Here is a 20,141-nt window from a genome sequence, read left to right as displayed (position 1 = left end):
AAGCATTCCTGAACTGGGTTTGATTGTGTTATTTCACTCACTAGGATCACAGGCACTTCTTCTAGGTCTTGCTCCACCCGGAACCAACTCACAGCGCAGCGACTGATTGAGCATGGCCTCCTCCGAACGATACCAGCTCCTGGCCAGTGAGCTGTCTTACTTCTCCGGCAAGATCCGGCCGTACCTGCGGTACAAGAACATTCCGTTCGACTCGGTCGTTTCCACAGAGGAGGTAAATATGATAGAGTGAATGATCTAAGAACGATGGACGTCCTTGACCATTAGTAATTCGGTCCCTAGCCGATCAAGACGACTCGCCAGTATAATGTTTCTTGACGTTTTTCCGACGCCATGAAGAGGCACCTTAACTTTATACCTTATTTCAACGCAACCCTAACCCGGTAATTCCTAACCACATGACCCGAGTCATACTGAAACTGGTGCCAAATTTAGCCTTCGGACTACCACTGTTTGTACTTTAAATTGTGTGAGTTGTTATTCATCTAAACAAATTTCTCCCTCTCAAATCGTCCGGTAAGCTAGTAGTGGCCGGATTGTCCAGGTGCCGAAACGTCCTGTCGAGACCTTGATATTAGATTCAGATTCAGATTCAGCTTTATTCCTGGATGACTTGGCATGTATATACACATGAAATACGCCATCAGTCACAGAATCAAAATTTAAAACATCAATACATTTACAACATTTAAAATTAGACAGCAATCGGATTAAGAAAATATACATGACAGAATCAACATTCTTTACCGATCATCTAGCACTTTCGTACAGCAATCGTACAGAGCGGGGTGTATTAGTCTCTTGTGCAGACATTGGCGGCTAGATTATTCTTTTGTGGACTGGTTTGCAATGCTTACTTATCTATCGCATGTTCTAAAGGCATCTTGATTGGGACGTCAACCCTACAAGTAGCGCAACGACCAAGCTTCACCTGGACACATTACAATACGTCAGCGATCAGGAAACGAAAACTAGAGTTCCACGACCTCATACCTTTGCGAAGTACTAGTAATCTTGTCTTTGTGCAATATAATCAACAACACTAAAAATCTCTTAATGTGTATTTTCATATGGAGATAATAACGCGTGTCTCACTCCAGATATACGAAAAGGTCATCTTCCCCCGGGTGGGGTGCAACGTCGTGCCCGTGGTCATCACGCCGGACAACAAGGTTCTGCAGGACACTACCGCGATGATCGAGTACATCGAACGGAATCATCCGGAACCCTCCGTGCTGCCCACAACCCCCATACAGACCCTCGTGTCCATGCTATTGGAGCTGTACGCGGATGAATGGTTGTTGATACCCGCCATGCATTACAGGTTAGAACCAGGAAAATCCAGTGGCTTGGAGACAACGAAACAAATACACAAGCATATGCATGTTTTCTTTAAATCTCACTTGGAGTCCATTTGCACTCGTAAGCTATCAATAACTGATATATTCTTGTTTATAGGAATGTAAATGTGTAGAATATGTTTTAGCCTTGATAAGATTTTTCCAAAGGGAATTAGAATTCTTTTTAGGGAGAAAACTGTTACCTTTAAGGAGTGTTTCAGTCCAACTGTACTTCCTATTTTCACAAGTCGATCATTTTGTCCAAACTGGAGAGCGATTAAGTATGTGGTAGTTTATGATCTTATATATGTTTCATTGTGGTGCATTAATATTGGTACCACCTCGGGTTAGGCTTAGCCCTTTGTAATCGTCATTGCCTAGATGGGCAGACCTTCCGGAGTTAACTCACAGGTGAATTGGTATATAAGTACATAGAATCTATAAACCGAAGATTATCGTCGCGTGTTGAAAAAAATTTTGTTTCGTCTCCAGGTGGTCGTTTATGGAGCAGAGGAAGTTCGTGGACCTGCAGTTCGGCCGGGCGGCGGCACCGACTTCCCCGCCCCTGGAGCAAATGAACAATCCCGAGAGATTTGGGTCGTATGAGAACTTCAAGGTTGGCTCACAGCTCTGCCTCTCTCTCTCTCTCTCTCTCTCTCCCTCTCTCTCTCTCTCTCTCTCTCTCTCTCTCTCTCTCTCTCTCTCTCCCTCTCTCTCTCTCTCTCTCTCTCTCTCTCTCTTTCTCTCTCTCTCTCTCTTTCTCGCTCTCTCTCTCTCTCTCTCTCTCTCTCTCTTGTCCATGGGTGTGTGTGTGTGCGTGCTCTTGTCTGTGTGTGTGTGTGTGTGTGCGTGTTCTTTTGTGTGTGCGCGTGCTCTTGTCTGTGTGTGTGTGTGTGTGTGTGTGTGTGTGCATGCACATGTCTGAAGAGTGGAGAGGTGGTATTGCACTTGTTTGCAGTGTTTTCTGTTGTTGTTGAAATTGCAGTACGGTCTACAAAAAAAAGCAGGACGACAAATGCACGAGAACCTTTTAGGCTTTGGTCACATTTCCAAACCGGTCCCCGGCCGGGATGTTTGGGAAAACGAAAAGTAAAAGTGTTCACCAAGGAATATACACAAATTATGTCAATGACTAATATCGTTTACATTTTTGCGTTTTGTTGCCTTTCATATCACATTTTTCGTTTCCAAAAGCTACCCGGCCGGGCCCCGGGTTGGGAATTGTGTCCCAGGCCTTACAAGCGCTAAAGTCATGAAATGCGCGAAATCAAATGTCGTAGCTGCCCCCCCCCCAGGTATTCAAACAAGATAATGTATCCATTGCAAGGACCTACACCTATGTTCCACAGAATTCTCTCCAAGTGCTGGGAGTGAACGAAGAAACTGTTCCAGAGATCGAGAGGTCTTACAAGGAGTTCCTGGACGACTTTCAGACTCACCTGTCTCGGTACCCTTACCTGCTTGGTGACAAGCCCTGCGTGGCAGACTTCGCCTTCTGTGGACCTCTGTACCCGCACCTGTACAGGGATCCCGTACCGGGTGAGCTGATAACTCAACAACATCACTTTTTTTCTTCTAAAATTTCAAAAAGTTGTTTCGTCGAAAAACATGATAAATAGAATGTACTTATTTACTTTAGGCTAACGTCTGATTTCCACAAAGGGCCGACCGGGCAATTTTTGGGGAGCGAAAAGTACGATTTAAAAGACAACAAAAACACAAAACGGACCAAAATTAATTCAACAGCATATCTATTGGCATAAGCTTTAATTTTCTCGTTTCCGCAGACAGCCCGGCCGGGCCCAGGGTAGAAATTGTGACGTAGGTTTGAGACACCAGTTTCGGATTATCACAAATGTGTCACATTATTTCAACAGTTTATTAGAAAACACATGAAAGAATTCTCTCATTAGCGAATTAATGAGATAGCACCGTAAACGTGTTGGGTTACTGTACTGACTTGTGATGACAGATGTTTGGTCACCTTTGACTTGAAAGTTTGAAAGTTGTGCCCCCGGGGAAACATTCACGAGGAAGCTCGTGCCGTGAGATAACACCCCAAACGTGTCGGGTCACTGTGCTGAATTGTGATTTACAGATATTTGAATTGAGATGTTTTAAGTTGTACTCCTCAAGGAAACATTCACAAGAAAGCTCGTTCCATTTTAGGCTTAGGTCCCAGTTCCCAACCCGAGGCCAGGCTTTTGGCAACGAAAAATATGGCATAAAAGGCAAACAAACATACAGAACGTAAACAAAATTAGTCATGAGAATAATTTGTGTATACTGCATTCCGTGGTAAACACTTTTATTTTTTGTTTCGGCAAACATCCCGGCCGGGCCCCGGTTTGTAAATGGGACCTAAGGCTTAGGTCACATTTCCGAAGCGGGGCCCGGCCGGGATGTTTCAAGAAACGAAAAATTAAAATTGTATACCATAAATATACAAATCATGCCCATGAATCTTACTTTGACATTTTTATGTTTTTAATGTCAGTTTTTTTTTCGCTCCCGAAAGCTGCCAGGCCAGGCCCCGCTTTGGAACCAAAGCCTTAACCACCTATTTTTGAACACGTTCTGCAGGTTTCCTGATGCGGTGCCGGGCTCCCGTGGTGGCGTGCTGGATTGAGACGATGATCGGCGTGCTGCAGGAGTCTCCCGCCGATGTCTACACGGTTGTGGACGGCAGGGCAGTGAAAGTCCCGCCGCCCAAGGTGCAGCCGGGGTTCCTGCCGAACGACGAGATCCCGGAGACGCTGTTCCCCATCCTACAGCGGATGTTCACGGAGCAAGGCCCGGTGCTGCTGGACACCCTCCAGAAATTCAAGGAGTACATCAAGGTACGATTCACAGTTAGGATAAACCTGTTCAGCAACTAGATATCTTTATATGCTCCAGGGTTACTGACAAAAGACGCCGGATTTCTACCTAAAACGTCTGACCGTTTCCAAAATCATATCCAGTTGCTCGAGTAACTAATTTGTGCCGTACAGCAAGCTAGGTAGGAATCTAGGATGCCGACGGAGGAATGATCAAGATTTCTTCGATTTGTTAAGAGCTGTGTATCCACTCGAAATCATTCTACTCGGGTTGTGTTGTTCATCATAATCTATCCTGATGACATATAACATGCATTGGCATAATACCGGTCATAAGCCTTATACCGGTCGATTAAAAATAGTGGAACTTAAAGAGATCTACACATGCAACAATAGTTATTTCTGAGGTATGCACACTTCAGACATCTAGGTGTCCAATACATAATTTACAAAGCATCGATAACAATGCATTCGAAGACAACAAGGCCAAAAGTTTTCAGGTCATTTTCTGGGCAGGCGAACTCGTCGTGGGACAAACACACTGTCACGTTCATCGCCAGATTTGTAGATAATAATCACATGTGCTCACGGCACAAGACGAGCATGATTCAACAGCAATCTTGAATTTCTTTTGGTGACCTACAACTCGTGTAAAAGTGTGAGGAACCGTTGCATTATCGCCCGGATCTACGGCTGAATGGGTCAAATTGAACGTACGCCGCCATTTTCCCGCCATTTTTAATGCAGTAAAGTTTTACGTCATAGCGGTTGTGACGGACCAAAATTAAATGAAAATTCTTGTCAGTATACGCCCATTTTCTCATGACTTTTTGTATGCTCATGCAGATTTTTGTTTTGTGCAACTACTAAACAGGAAAGAAAGGAACAACAGAGAATGTATAAAGGTACATAGCGGCAGTTAATTGTGCCGTGTTTCGTTCGGCCGGTATAGTGCACCCCCTTCCAACCACGCGCCCGTTCTCCGTGCAATTCCGCAGTGTGTTCCAATTACGATATTATGTTTTTAGCAGGACCAGAGAGACAAAATAATTTACACAGAAGAAGTGGCAAAGGTAAGCTGTAACAGCAACATATAACTTGAGAAAATGATGCGTTGATCATTTGCCAAATTAGCATTGCTTGAGAAATTGCAGTAAACCGACCGGTATTATGCCAATGGATGTTAGTTTTATCATGTGTCTAGTATTACATTACTTCAACATGTTTAGCATAATGTAAAGTGTTAAGTATGATAGAGTTAATTGGTTTTTTTTTTGGGGGGGGGGGGTACATTTACATAGTGTCTGTGTTTTATCTTTCGACGTATGGTCATATCATAGTAATATCATCTGTAAGTTGTCATGGAGATGGTTGTTTCGGTGCCTCTTAGGCAGTCTCGACTCAATAAAAGATGAATTTCGGTTGTGTTCCGGTTGAATCCCTCAGAGTCTATATAATGCGGAATGTGCACTGTTCAATATCGAATAATCCTATTACCATGTTTTGTCAGGATTCAGGAGACGAGATTGTGTGAACACAAGCCAGTTGTATTCTGGTTGAATATCTCTGTATTATAATTCGGACAGTGCACTGTTAAATAGGCTTAGGCATAACCCGCTGTACGTGTAATTTGTCCGTACGTTTTTTTGAGAGGCCACGTCCACCACGTATTTCTGGAAACGTGGCGACGCTCATTGACTGTACAGGGCAGGCGCGTCGCCCGTACCGGTACGTCGGGGGGGGGGGTGAATTCGCAACCCGATGGCACACAAAGTTTGGCCTGCACGTAGTATCTGCATGCGTGCTCAAACATCCTACGAGTACGTATTGGCACGTACGGCGGGTTGTTCCCTTAGCTATATACCGTATACTCCACGGTAATCCTGTCATGTTCTATCAGGAGTCAGGAGACGACACGGACATGATGCGGGTCATCGGAGCTCACGACTTTCGGCTGGGTGACGTCACCAGTGTGCGCGGCATGTTCGTGTACCCGCTGTGGATGCTGCAGAGGATCACGGACTACTACTCCGGCCTGTCCCCGGGACAGCGGAGGGAGGTGGACGCGTTCCTGGACCGGTTTCAGGTGAGATCTTTATTTGCATGTACTTGCCCACACGGCCTAGGGGCAGCGATTCGATGATAATGCATGGAATACTAAAGACTAGATACTATTACAAGTAGACTGTTACAAGCAAACAGTTGGATAAACAAAAAATCTGGAGCTATGCTATCACTATAACTATTGTGTACATGCCTCTTCCCCCTTTTTAAACAAGTGTATACGAACTCTCATTTTTTTTTGTACAATGTTGTCTGTCGCTGTCATTATACATACAAATAGTTCGCTTTTTTTATTAACTGTTTACATCGGGTTTCTACATTGAGAGTACTGCTAAAAGAATTGCGTACATCACTGTATATGGGACATTACTAGAAAATGGACTTCATTTTCTGTACGGTTGGAATTCCAGGGCGGCAAGGAGCTGGTGAAGGCCGACATGTCGCAGTGCAGGGTGGAGAGGAAGACTGTGGGCGTCACGCTCGCGAAATCAGGCAGCTCCAAGTTATAATCCGTCCACGTTATAGGCCCCCTTTCCACTAGACGGCGATCGCGCTGCGCTCTCACTGCGACCTAAATAGGATATTTGTAACTTTCGCTTTCACACTGGGTACATCATGTCAGACAAAATGTTAAAATGTGACTGAGAAGACAACAAAACACACAAAGTGTAAAAGATTCGTTTCTTTCTATACAATTTGTTGAGCGATATGTCAAATTTGAAGTCGCAGAGAGAGCACGGTGAGAGCACCTTAACGCCACATTTCAGTTCTGGTAATCATGAGTTTAGCGTACTAGCTTTTAAGATTGTAGTTTTTGGCGTTCTATCGCGGTGTAGGGTGGAGAGGAAGTCCGTGGGCGTCAAAGTCACGAGACCAGGCATCGTAAATTGTAATCCGTCCTCGTTAACCAGTCTCTACCAGACTCCGGTCTGGCCGAATAAAGTAATAGTTGACTATGGCCGAGTTAGGAATAAAAGCCTTGTAGGAGTTAATTGGCCTCGGTTAGAACTGACTCGCGCTCGGCGGATAGCTGGATGGACTGCGAAAGATTGACTGAGATCCCATGGCATTACTCATTTGTCCCTATTTGGCCAAATTTTTCTCTATTGTCATCCAGCTGGCATATCTGCTTGGAGACTACTCGTTAACATCACATTTCAATTCTGGTAATTATATGTATGAGTTTGGCGTACTAACTTTTAATTTTGCTAGACAGCCACAGCGACAGTCACTAATACATTATATGTAGCGTTGCATGTGAATATTACATGCGAATTACACGTACATATAGCATGGTCTGTTTCGCTAATCTGGAATGAACGAGATTCCCATTGACTTTGTGTTACGCCAAATGGTGGATTTACCGAGGAGATTAAACTCTCTATAACGTATCTGATTAAACCTAATCTTCAAGTAGATATTGGGAGAGGCTAAGTTACGTTTTCATACATGCAGCTTCTCGTTTCACACAGACACGAGGGGCAGTCAAGCTAACAAAGAAAGACACGGTGGAAGACGAAATACATTTTATTTCTAACTGCCTCTCTAACGATCAGGAAAGAAATGAGTTATTTGAAGAGGCATGCAAATTCCACAAAAATTTCCAAACGCTTACCGACGAAAACAAAACTATAATGCTGTTAACGTCACATAACCCACGCATCATAGAAAAAGTGGGACACTTCGTCTTCCACTGCTTCCAGAAAAGAAGTCAAACCCTAAATACGTAGATTGTAGCTCTCAGCAGTCCATATCATTGATAGAATAGTCACTCGTTTACACTTGTCACCATTGTTATCTATACCAAAGTATTTCATTTTATACATGTTTATCATATATTTTCTGTATGTTTCATGTTGCAATTAGCCCTCGGGCAAGAACTTGCAAATAAACTTCTCTTATTAACACATGACGAATTAGCCTCCCTACAACATCTGCTTGGATATTAAGTTATATCGGCATTTGAAACTAATTCAGACTCAGATTCATCATTTTTCTAAGATAATTGTCCTAACTGAACCCTTTTTAACAAATTGTGTAAACAAACCCTTTCTTTATGTTGTTAAAAGTACATTTATAATGCATCATATGACTTATATGTATGATAAATTACCCGTCAACGCTTAAGTATGTTTCTTATCACAGACCTGAGCAGAGCGCCATATTAGTAAGGAAATCAAATATGACGACATTAAAGAGATATGTAAATGTCAAGCTACATATCATTGTGTAGGAGTATGATTGTGTAGGAGTGAGGTTGCTCGTTGGAATTTAAAGTTCACAGTTTGTTATATATTATATAATACATTGAAAATGCGTTAAAGTAGTTACTCAAGCAACTGGATATGGTTTTGGAGACGGTCAGAAGTTTCGACTACCATCCACTAGTTTTTGTCAGTGACACTGAAGTGATCTGAAAGAAACTAGTCTTTTATACCCTATCTAAGAATGAAGAAAATTTGTCTTATATGTTTCCTATTGCACAGCTAAAATTGTCCTGATTCTTAGATAGGTTATAAAAGACCAGATTTTCCAGACCACTTCAGTACCACTGACGAAAACTAGTGGATGCTAGTTAAAACGTCTGACCGTTTCCATATCCAGTTGCTCGAGTAACTACTTTTGGGTGTATCTTATTACCTGGATGCGGGGTTGTAGCCAGTCTGAAATCATTTTCAGTCCCCTTGATTTTGAATGGGAATCCTATCGAGCACCGAAGGCATGGTGTGAGTGGCACGTCATTTCTATGGGCCGGGGTCTGGGACCCAGATTTTTTAAAATAAAGACCCTCTGAAACACTATTTCCTGCATTTTGAGGTGCAAATTTTGCTTGTAGACTAAGCTGTTCAATGGCATCTGTTTTGGTGAAGAAGAACACATGAGTTTCAGTTTTATATATCTTTACATATCAATTTTTGCCTGTCCCAGGAGACGGAATGGGGAAAACGTTTTTCAGTCCCCAGCTGCAAAATTCCTTCAAAGGACTGAAGGACAGGTGCTGGCTACAACCCTGCGGCTAGATGTCTAACCTTCATCGACGTACATTGAAAATGATATTTGTTCAAGAGGATCCGTTAGTCTCACACAGCGCTCCATCAATAAATCTCACCAGACAAGTTGTAAATATGAAAATGCCACTGTTTATTCACAAGTCTCATCTATCATGTCTCACACCTTTCAGGTGTCTCGTGATATACGGAATGATAAAGGGCACTCCGATAAGAAAACATCCAATATGCACACTGCAATATTTACATTGTGAAAACCACAAAATGGATATCCGTGTAACTGGGAAATGTCGAACATGTAATCCGTCACTGCCTGGAATCTTTACACTCCATATAGGCTTGTTTTGGGTTGACACTATCCGGTTAAAAAGATGCCCCAAGGCGCAATAATGGCTATCTCAGATCCGCAGATCGGCGTTTGAAAGGACCAGTTAATATGTACAGCACATGTGATTTTTAACATCTCAAATATCGTGATATTCCAAATACATTCTTTGCTATCTATCGATTTTTGAGAAGCGGATGCTCTGCAATAAACATAACTAGTTGTCCATGCTCTTCTTCCATGAAAAGGTGATATCCTGCAATGCAAAATCCAGCCCTCCTTGCCTAAGGATCGTGTGAATCATACCTAACAGCGCCCACAGAAGTATCACACACAGCCCACAGGCCAGTATGAGCAGGCAACAGTACACCAAGGAACAGTTGTCTTTGACGGACATAAGTTCTTTGATGGCGTAGGCCGTGGCGACCACCGAGCTGATGAGCAGGGCGCCCCGGAGCAGGTCCGTCATGGCCCGCCCGGCGCGGGTCATCTCCTCGGCCGTGTCTTTAGCGGCTCGAGCCAGGTCCGTCATGGCCTCTCGGGTCTGGGAGAAGCGTCGCAGGCCGTGCTCCAAGCTGTACAGAACGATAAACGAGTTCAACGTTAACTCTCTCAATCTTATTGTCAAAGCTACTAGCAAATCAAGATCCATCGAATGACTTAAGTCTCAAGAAGATTACAAAAACCACGAGCGATATAAAAGAATCGCCACAGATACATCCCTAAACGTTTGTTTTTTCGATAACAAAATAGAATAGTCTAAAGGAGATAAAAGAAATCACTAGCGATGGAAGGATAGCCACAGAATGCATATTCAACTGAATTATGTTTTATTGCAAAAACGTTACACATAACTACAGATCAATATTCTAACATAAATAGTCTACACAGATAGGTGCAGATACAAATGGAACTAGAAAGGTAACATTTGCAAGCAAATACAGAATGTTTACCTTCACATGGTCTAGCCTAACATTTCTACTTGGAAATTGGGGAGAGAGCCATGGACAAAATTGGTTTCCTTCAACGATATGTAATCAAATGTTTAAAAAAAGCTTTGAAATCTATCAGGCCACAGCAAGTAAATTTTATGGATGACACTAAAAGTGAAAGTGACACTAGTGTGGTAGACTGGCATCAACCAACAAAGTTGGTAGCCACACTCATAGCTTCCATATTGGTTTCACTTTTACAACTATCCAATAAGTTTCATTTCTACAACTACAGTCTAGGGTACCTTGGAAGTTTTTCCTTAAATCAGGCGAAAATTAATGCGCACGATGATGTCATCCATAAAATGTACTTGGTGTGGCCTTAGTCTCGTGCTCCGATTTGGTGCAGAGCGCGCGCGGCGAAGTTCAGTGGAAGTTGAATACACATGTACATGTATAAGTTAGATTTTGTCCTTTCCGTCATTGTCGGTGCCGTCAATATGGGTGCGTAAATGTAGACAATTATTTTGCAAAAATTCAGCGGGTGTTGCTCTTCTTGGTATTTTATCGTCATGTTGACCATCCCTGCAGAAGGAAAAAATTCTTTTTTTTTCCTTAAATCAGGCGAAAATTAATGCGCACGATGATGTCATCCATAAAATGTACTTGGTGTGGCCTTAGTCTCGTGCTCCGATTTGGTGCAGAGCGCGCGCGGCGAAGTTCAGTGGAAGTTGAATACACATGTACATGTATAAGTTAGATTTTGTCCTTTCCGTCATTGTCGGTGCCGTCAATATGGGTGCGTAAATGTAGACAATTATTTTGCAAAAATTCAGCGGGTGTTTGCAGACGGTGCTGGTTTAGATGATACATGTAGTTCCTAACGCCTGCCGGCGGCTAGAGTGAAGCGACCGGTCGAACCCGCCAGCATATGTATGTAGGAAAATCCCCCTCCCCTACTGCTATGGTCAGTCGCATATTGCTGACTTTTTTGTTATTATCCCCCCCCCCCGCCCCCCACGATTAACTGTCAGTTATTGCTACCACATACGTACAGAAGTCAAATTTAAAAAAGAAGATAAATATGTAAATTCAAATGTCAAAGATACTTTCAATATAAATTTAGTTGACGACAAGGGCTCAGACCTCACCAGCTTGCAATCATGCGGCATTTTATGTAAAGGCGGGGCCTTACATAAACCGTGAAAAATAAGTTTGCTTTTGATCTTGATCTTTTTGCTAACTGCTTGTAAGATTTTGACTGAGCAAGGAGGTTAAAAAAATCACTGAGTATAAATTTCTGCACAGAGCTGTCGTCTGAATGAATCGCGGGATTCATAGGATTGTGTACAGTAGCCAATTGCAAGTTACGTTCGAAGCATGGTCGCTACGTTGTGGCACATCTTACATTTAACTTACTAAAAAATCGCCATGCAAATTTAATTGTTTTACAGATGAGGCATAAAACCCCTTTGGTTTGAGGCACGACGTATAAATTTGAGCTTGGAAAATCCCCGGTGGCCGGCCAACGATACACAAGCCGGCATGCGACGGATATTGATGTAGCAAACATGTCTGTATGAAACCTTAGATTCCCAGGACGTTCGCAACTTGATTGACAGGCAGCTGTATCATAACACGAACATCATTGAAAGTAATTTGTCCTTGCCTGTCCAAAAATAAACCGGGTAAAACACTAGCAACTTAAGCGGAGTAAAAAACAAATGTGGTTCAAAGTATATCATGACTTTGCACTGAACTGACTGGAATAACAAGGCATTTGCCGCGTACTTTGAGATCAAATGCGGTGCCGATCAGACGGCAAAGGTCATCATATTTAGTTTCCGGTGTTGCCATGGGCGGGAATTTTGTTCGTTGTTGTGACAAAGATGTAGAATTTTGCGCGTTCATACTCCGGAGCCTTTGGCGTGAAATGAAGTTTTTTTCTGTCATTGAAGTACGAAGTAACAGATCGTGAACGTTGGCATGGCTTCACCGACCTTGGAATGCAACAAGTGGCGTAAACAGTCCCATTTTGTGCTTGTGCTGTGAAAGGCCACAAACTCTCCCGACGCGTATAAAGCTGTATGTAGGTGAAATGTACTTAACCGTGACTCCGTTTCGTGCTTCACTGTCTTGTGAATCGGGATCAACCCAGCGCTGTGGTAACGTTACTGCATGATGAACATGGTGAACGGAAATTATGACGACGTACGATGGGGATGGAGGGCGTTCCACGTTGCGGTTTATCTTGCTTGTTCAGGTCAGTTTATTTGCGAAATAAAATCCTCAAATCCCTCGTTTGTGTTTTGCATACCTAACATGTCTCAAATGTAAATCTTTCAGTTTGGTTGACGATCTTCGTGCGTAAAAGCCGCCAATACGCAGTGACCTTGCGTGTAACGTAGAGCATGTTTTTGTGCACAATTTTTCTTGTTTACTCAAAATTTGGTTAACTATACACCATTCCGTATTCTCTCTGTCGACGGTATACGTTTGTTTACAAATTAGTGCGTGAGCATGCAACCTTGTAAAAACAGTTGAATCAAAAGACTAGTGCTGGCATACAATGTATGACGCCGTGTGTGTTGTCGATTTGACGTAACTCGATCGAATACAACATAGAATCATATCAATGTTTGGATAGCTTAGAGATAAGGCACAACTGGCTCGTTCAGGTTACTGAACTTAAACAAAATCAAAAATAATATGCCCAACAGACACTTAATCTTGACTTGATATATATTCATACAATTAGTGACCTACCTCTCCACACATTTCGATACTTTTGGGGTATTATATTTCCTCCTGCTGGCGCGGCGGCTTGTTCGATAGCTGCGGCGATCGTTGACCTCGTTTCGAACAACGTTCCAAGATTCCAGAGGTGTTCTAAAGTTCGATTTTGTGTTAAAATTGCTATTCTTTTCACCCTTTTTTGCTCCATAAAATCATTATTTTGGGTCTATGTGGGCCCGAATGACCACGGTGCAGTGCGTTATGTACAGGCCTACCAGATAACTCTGGCTTTCAAGTTAATCCAAGCTCTACTTTCGGAGATATTCATGTTTTTGAGGTGCGCGGAAAAAAAGAACGTCTGAGCAAAAACAATATGTGTACCTTCTGTGAAGGTAAACATAAATAGGATACACGTAGTACCAAACACTAAGTCAAAAGAGCATTCTAATTAACATATTACCATGTGTCAAAGGTATATCTAGCTGCTAGTATCACTGGAATGGTGATGTTGGGGAGATTTACAAACTCTTGCCCGAGGACTTATAGCAACATGAATAAGTGAAGCACATGACTATTCTAATAAGAACTGCTACGGAATACAGATAATAAAGATAATCCTCAAAGTCAAACTACACTACTTTCCTATCGGCCTTAGTACAGGCATACAATACAGTATTTCAATAAATAACAATAACTCACAGGGTTTCTGATACTAATCTATAACATGGATTCTGAATACCTTTTGCTGGTGTGAAATAAACAGGCTGAGATAGGTTGTACGTTATAGTATTAGTTCAATGACCTTCTCAAATCATTTTTCAAAGTATTAGTCTGGTCGATCGAGGATATAATTCCCCCTCTCGATATTTTCAATTTAAACCCTGGAGGTTCTTTGTTAACTGTTGTCAGACGTCTGAAGAGTGTCGCAATATTAATGTCTACGCAGAATATAAAAGCCAGATAGAGCTTTGAGAAATCATTGTGCACATGTACTATAGAGGTGCTGCTCTGTATGCAATGTACGGACAATTATTCAATTATTCAATTATCCATCAAAAGACTTAAGTGTAAAGAAGATAAAAGAAATCACTAGCGATGAAAGAATAGCCGATGAAAAACACCCCTGATTATCTTTTTTTTTCGATAACAAAGTAGAATTTAGTCCAAAGCAGATAAATGAAATCACTAGCGATGAAAGGATAGCCACAGAAACATCTCCAATTTTCCATAACAAAGCAGAAAGCGATGCTCCACGAAATCACGTTAACTTCACTGAGATTGACTTGAAATTAGGTCAACGCTGTCTTAAGGTCTCCAATCTCCTGTCTAATTGTGAAGAGAGTTACCGGCTAATTAGGTCGGCAAGGGTCTAACAGGCGCCAACGTGAAACGTGTGTTCTTCAGCCCAATACTAGCTCCAAATATTGCTCACGCTGAAGACGTCGATGCTGTTATTGTAGATTGAAGATTCAATTTAGCTGGACGAAAAAACGAATTTAAGAATTTGGCCGGCGATGTATAATAAGATAACGCACCTCACAACGCAAAGCCAAAACAATTATACGGCATGACATCGCTTAAAGTAACGTAAAGTTTGTTTGCTTGACATGTGCTGCCGTCGAATTCACAACTGGCTTAGGCAAGCACAAACTGCCGACTGAGTAAAAGTATGGTTGGCTATCATATATGTGTCTCAAATAGAAAAAACGCTACCTGTTTCCACTGGCAGGGCATAATCTGATTAAAGATTGCACAAAACCGTACTTAATGATACCAAACTATCAATCAACTTCCTTAGGATTATCCGAATAGCAAAAAATCCCACCAATGCTTACGTGTTTTATTGACCGTACACTTTAGGACCCCATGTGCATATGATAATGAGAACACGTGATATACGAAGAATACGCTGTGGATGTCGTGATGAAGTTTCCCAGACCTGGAGATGACTATTCTAAACATTACTAGAACACACTTGGAGAATACTTTCGCACACCTAAAGCTCCTTGTGCATATGCTAATGAACCCACCTGGGGAACACGCTGTGAATATCATGAGCAAGTTTCCTAGGCCTCGGAACACACCCGAAGATGCCGTTTCTACATCTTCAAACTACGCTAATTAGAACACACATAGAGAACACGTTCGCATACCTGAAGAGAGCCTGCTATGGAGGCTAACCTGAAGACTCATAGTCATACACATACGATAATGAACGCACCGGGAGAGCACATTGTAGATGTCGTGATCAAGTTTCCTGGACCTAGGAACACCGCTGTAGATGACGTTTGTGTAACTTAAAAACAAGGTAATTAAAAAAGAAACACATGGAGATCACTTTTTGCACACCTGAAATTCCATGCGCATATGCTAATGACCCACCTGGTAAAAACATTGTGCATGTCGTGATCCATGCTGTTGCCCACACGATCGATGACGTCAGTCAGGTGTTCTGCGCCCTTCTCCACGTCCCCGAGTAGCATGTTCAACCGGTCGGCTGTTTCCAGCATCAGGTTCCCGCCCTCCTCCAGCGAGTTGGAGTCTGTTGTGTCTAGGCTCACCTAAACAATGGAAACGGGAGAACGCCGTTACGCATATTTCCAGGAATCGGTCTGTTCTTGTGCTATGGCTGAGTGTCTGTTAAGATTCATTAGGGCGGTCACCCGACATACTTAAACTACTGGGAAGGGTTGTAGTCCTAATTATATCCCCGTCACGTGTAGCGAAAATCGATCGGACGACGATTCTGCGAGCTCTAAATTACGAGGAGGCATGACCCTGACGGGAAGGGGGGAACTCTGCCATTTCTTCGTCGGCATCCTCGTAATTTAGAGCTCGCAGAATCGTCGTCCGATCGATTTTCGCTACATGTGATGGGGGTATTAGGATGAGACGTTAAACCGTGGTCCACTGTTTCTTGTACTTGTGGACAAGAGCTAGGTGATTGTCAGAAAATAATGACAGAAAATAAATAGATAAATGAATGTCGCCGGTACAACGAACCTGAATAGTGTTCGTCTTTTTGGCAACGTTGAATGCCCATTGAGTTCCCTTTAGCCAACATGCTCCGAGGACCGGCTTTCTTTCATTCGTTATTCGTTAACATCGAGTAGACATCGATTTAAAAGCATATTATCCGACTCAGTAGCCCACTATTGTTCATGTTATCCACAGAACGAATGTACCTACATGTATAAACATGTGCGGAGCCCTAAGGCTGATGGATAGACCCATTAAAAGGAGTACGTTAAAATGGCCTCGTTCCTTAGCGTGAAAGAAGCTAAGATAATTGGGCCCAAGAGAGGGTATAGTTACGTCGATCACAAATTTCTTTACATTCATCAAATATGACAGAACAAAGTATTTCAGACGATAATTTGTTTGTTGCTGGATTAAAATATCTATTCTCTCCTCTAGTGGTCTTTCATTGTTGCATGTACTGTAAATACAGAAACTTTCGCGGTGGTTTAAAATTTAATGTTCGCGGTTTTCGCGGCGGTCACCTCACCGCGAATTTAAAACCACCGAGAACATTATTCCATGGCAGTAAGAGACTACAATGCATGGTACTACCACGAAATTAAAACCACCGCGAAGTCCATTTTCCCGCTACCGCGAAATTAAATCTCCGCAAACTTAAATGCATTTACTAATAGGCAGAACGCATGCTATATATACAGGCCACTCGGGGTGATGCATAGAACTTGAACGTTATCTATGCAAGTTGCTGTCTTCCTACCACTGTCACTTGTCTCCCATTTCCCAGAGACAAAAATCTATAATGACAAACGAACGAAAGAAACGAGGGAGGCTTTTGCTTCAATTATAGACGTGCGTTGGGACGGATTACCATCCCGTGTGCCGCAACGTGCTGAGCCGCAGAGCGTTCCAAGACTACAATTTACTTTCTCGGCAGGAGGCTGAGTTGTTTTAGTTTCTGCTCGCCACAGTGTTATATGATCGGCGAATAATTGTTTAAGTGCAGTCTGATATCATTTTTTTTTCGTTAACAAGTATGTGATATGTATTGCTACAAATTGAAGATAAAATGGTAATCATAAGAATATCTTTTTCTATTCTTCGTTGTAGCTGAAAATCATGCATTAAAACGTAATTTCCTTAAGTTTCTTATTCATTGATGTATTTTGTTGAACATAAATAAAGGCCATTATATTAGCATGTAGACTTGTACATACATCTGTCTGCAATTAACCGTTGTTGTAAAAAAACACTGTCACGGTAGAATTGGTGAATAATTCATTATACAGAGACGATCAAAGTTGGTGTTTGGGCACACCAAAGGGTATCATTGGCTTTACGTGATTTATCAGAGAGTGTTTATACTGTTATCACAAGGTTATTGACCTTGATCCCTGCCGCACACCAATCGGGGCGAAATGCCGGACGTTAAACGGATTCCGTTCGCGATTTAATCCAACCCGACCAACAACAGGCCATTTGTAACCACGGATTTCAGTCTATCCTCTGTCAGTGTAGAATTCTTGGAAAGCACCTCTTGATCATAACTTTTCTATGGAAGTTATAGCAGGTGTTTTTCGCATGTTTTTTTCCTTCTTTCGTACTGATAAGCTCCTTAGAAATAGGCCTATAAGTATACATGTAGTTTGCAGTTTGGACGTGTGTTAGTTTCAAAAGAACTGAACGGTACATTAATATTATCATTAATGTTAAAAAGAGGCTACCCGAATATTAGCGGCTTATTACACGTTAAGAGACAAATAGGCAGCTGATGCTGTGTGTGCAAATGACATGGCAGATGATTTTTGGATTTATCTCTCTTTGATCAGGTCTATGAATAGTTTTCCGTATCAACATGATATATGCAACTTACACCTCTCGTTTACATAGTGAACGTATAGATAAAGTATCTACCAGACCCCGCCTGGCCAAATAGTAATAGGTGACTTTGGCCAAGTTGGAATAAAAGTCTAGTAGGAGTTAATTGGCCTAGGAGTGAACTGACCGCCTGGGTGCTGTATAGACTGCAAAAGGCCGACTGAAAACCCATAGTAACTATTTTTGTCCCTATTTGGCCACATTATTCTCTTTTCTTTTTGTCCAGATGACACGCCTGCCTGGCGCCTTGCGACTTGTATAGATAGAATCTTTCATGAAAGATTCAGACACACCCCGCAATAATTAATGACACTGTGTTGGAGATTTTGTTTTGTGTTAATCGGATCATCTCTTTTTAGCATCATTGGGCACGTTCCGTGGTCATTACTGAATTCCAAGAAATAAGGAAACTACAAAAATCAAACATAAGTAAATGCAATGGAGAAAAATTCCGCTGTCAAATTATTACTAGTTGGATTTTATTTGTTATTCATACCTATGATAACATATGAAATAGTAGGTCTACAAGCAAGGAATCTGAATGAAGACCTTTAGTGTAAATTTTTGCCCAACTGAGCTATGTACAGATCACAACAAAAACAAATAATCCATATGTAGGCATCACACATCTTAAGTCTTACGCAGAAGTTCGGCTTATTCTCACTTCTTGATAATAGTAAAGATGTAGTTAGGACTGTATTCGTGGGTTTAGCAATAGTCAGTTGATAATAAACGCCAAGCCTTACCTGAAGCGCCAGAGGAAGTTTGCTGATTTTGCCCGCTATACTGATGAAGGGCCGCCTGTGCTCCTCCGCCTCGCCTTGCTGATGATGTCCATGAGCCTGTTTCCTGTTGAGCGGACCCGGGCTGTGGTTGGGTGTGCTGCGGCCCGACCCGCTCCCCAGGCGGAACACGTTCCTCCTCCTCCGCTCCCCTGTTTCAGCGTGGCGGTCAGCCTCACGATCGTACTCCTCCGGGCTTTCGTCCCCGGCCTTTCGGTGCTTATCGTGGCGGGGGATCTTGAGCTGCTCGGCGCTGTCCGCGCTGTGATGCTTGCGGAACAGGTGGCCCCTTCGTGCACGGAGCTGGTCCATGATGTGAACTAGAAGATGATGTGCAGAAATATTGTTGGCCATCGTTATCGGAAAATAGACAAACTCCGACGGTTATCTAACAATGATCACCACATAAGATCCGAGTCCAAGAAAAAAGTCAGTTCTGTCGATGTTCCTCCTACAGCAAGTCCACAGAGAACAAGAATACCTTCGCCTGTGCGAAGCATTTAACGTCTTCGCTCTATCAGAGATATGCAAAAAAATGTAAAGCAAGTCATTTTTCATCCTCAAAGATAAATCCCGGATCTGTGTCAAGTTGCAGTTCTCATCTCCAAGTTCATCACTTACCATTCACATGTTCATGATTCATGTATACTCTAAACGTGCAAACTTGGCGCAAGTCGTTAAAGAACTTCAGCGATGCGGGGTGAACGTATGAAAAGAAAACTGACAAGACGGAAAATCGACACCTACCTTTTCCTATAAGCACAAAAATCACTTTCAAAGTTCCTTGCCACAGCGACGTCACCCACGAAGCTCTTATGTTCTGGAGAAGACAGCGGCTGTACGACGTACGTCACCGATGTGGAGTGTGTAACTGGGTGGCCTGGCGAATAAGCAACCGACGGGAAAACTAAGCCGAAAGACACGTTGGAGGTACACGTGCGAGTGAAGAAGCTTAGATTGATGCGCTTACATAGATAGCCCCGGGCGATTACGACATCACATGCCTGGTCTGGTGGGAACCCGACCAAGACTGAGGCATACTGATGAGGTGCACAGCACGGTGCAGCTCGCACACTCCACAGCCTGATGATAATAACGGGTGGGCGGAGGCGGCATGCAGCCAGCTCGTGCCGGTAAAGATGCGTTTGCACGTGTAACGTTACATGTGCTTTGTTTCTATTGCATAAACATACCAGGCAAATGAACTAACTGCCAGTGGCGCTTTGAACAAAGTTAACTCTTATTTCCCTCTTTTTGTAG

The 20,141-nt window shown here is 42.6% G+C and overlaps 2 protein-coding genes across 3 annotated transcripts; one reads left to right on the top strand and one right to left on the bottom strand.

Annotated features, from left to right (window-relative positions):
- The first annotated feature begins 19 nt into the window (after positions 1-19).
- On the top strand, positions 20-6,795 carry LOC118413486. The gene is made up of 7 exons (XM_035816916.1): positions 20-232; positions 1,119-1,342; positions 1,851-1,974; positions 2,708-2,897; positions 3,942-4,198; positions 6,078-6,263; positions 6,652-6,795. The coding sequence occupies exons 1-7, from the start codon at positions 113-115 to the stop codon at positions 6,748-6,750; spliced, it is 1,200 nt and encodes a 399-aa protein (XP_035672809.1). The 5' UTR covers positions 20-112; the 3' UTR covers positions 6,751-6,795.
- A 2,554-nt stretch (positions 6,796-9,349) lies between these two features.
- Positions 9,350-19,802, bottom strand: LOC118413489. 2 transcript variants are annotated; one of them, XM_035816924.1, is made up of 4 exons: positions 19,629-19,802; positions 18,846-19,201; positions 15,625-15,803; positions 9,350-10,149 (listed from the first exon to the last, which is right to left on the bottom strand). In XM_035816924.1, exons 2-4 carry the CDS (start codon positions 19,191-19,193, stop codon positions 9,792-9,794), a joined length of 885 nt encoding a protein of 294 aa, XP_035672817.1. In that variant the 5' UTR covers positions 19,194-19,201; positions 19,629-19,802; the 3' UTR covers positions 9,350-9,791. The 2 variants fall into 2 exon arrangements, with proteins under 2 accessions (XP_035672817.1, XP_035672816.1); XM_035816923.1 differs by lacking the exon at positions 19,629-19,802 and having other exon boundaries at positions 18,846-19,283.
- Positions 19,803-20,141: the final 339 nt, after the last annotated feature.

The sequence above is a fragment of the Branchiostoma floridae genome, chromosome 4, assembly GCF_000003815.2.
Source record: "Branchiostoma floridae strain S238N-H82 chromosome 4, Bfl_VNyyK, whole genome shotgun sequence".
Taxonomy (NCBI): Eukaryota; Metazoa; Chordata; class Leptocardii; order Amphioxiformes; family Branchiostomatidae; genus Branchiostoma; species Branchiostoma floridae.
Note: the sequence above shows the minus strand (reverse complement) of the source record. Positions and strands in the feature narration are given on the sequence as shown.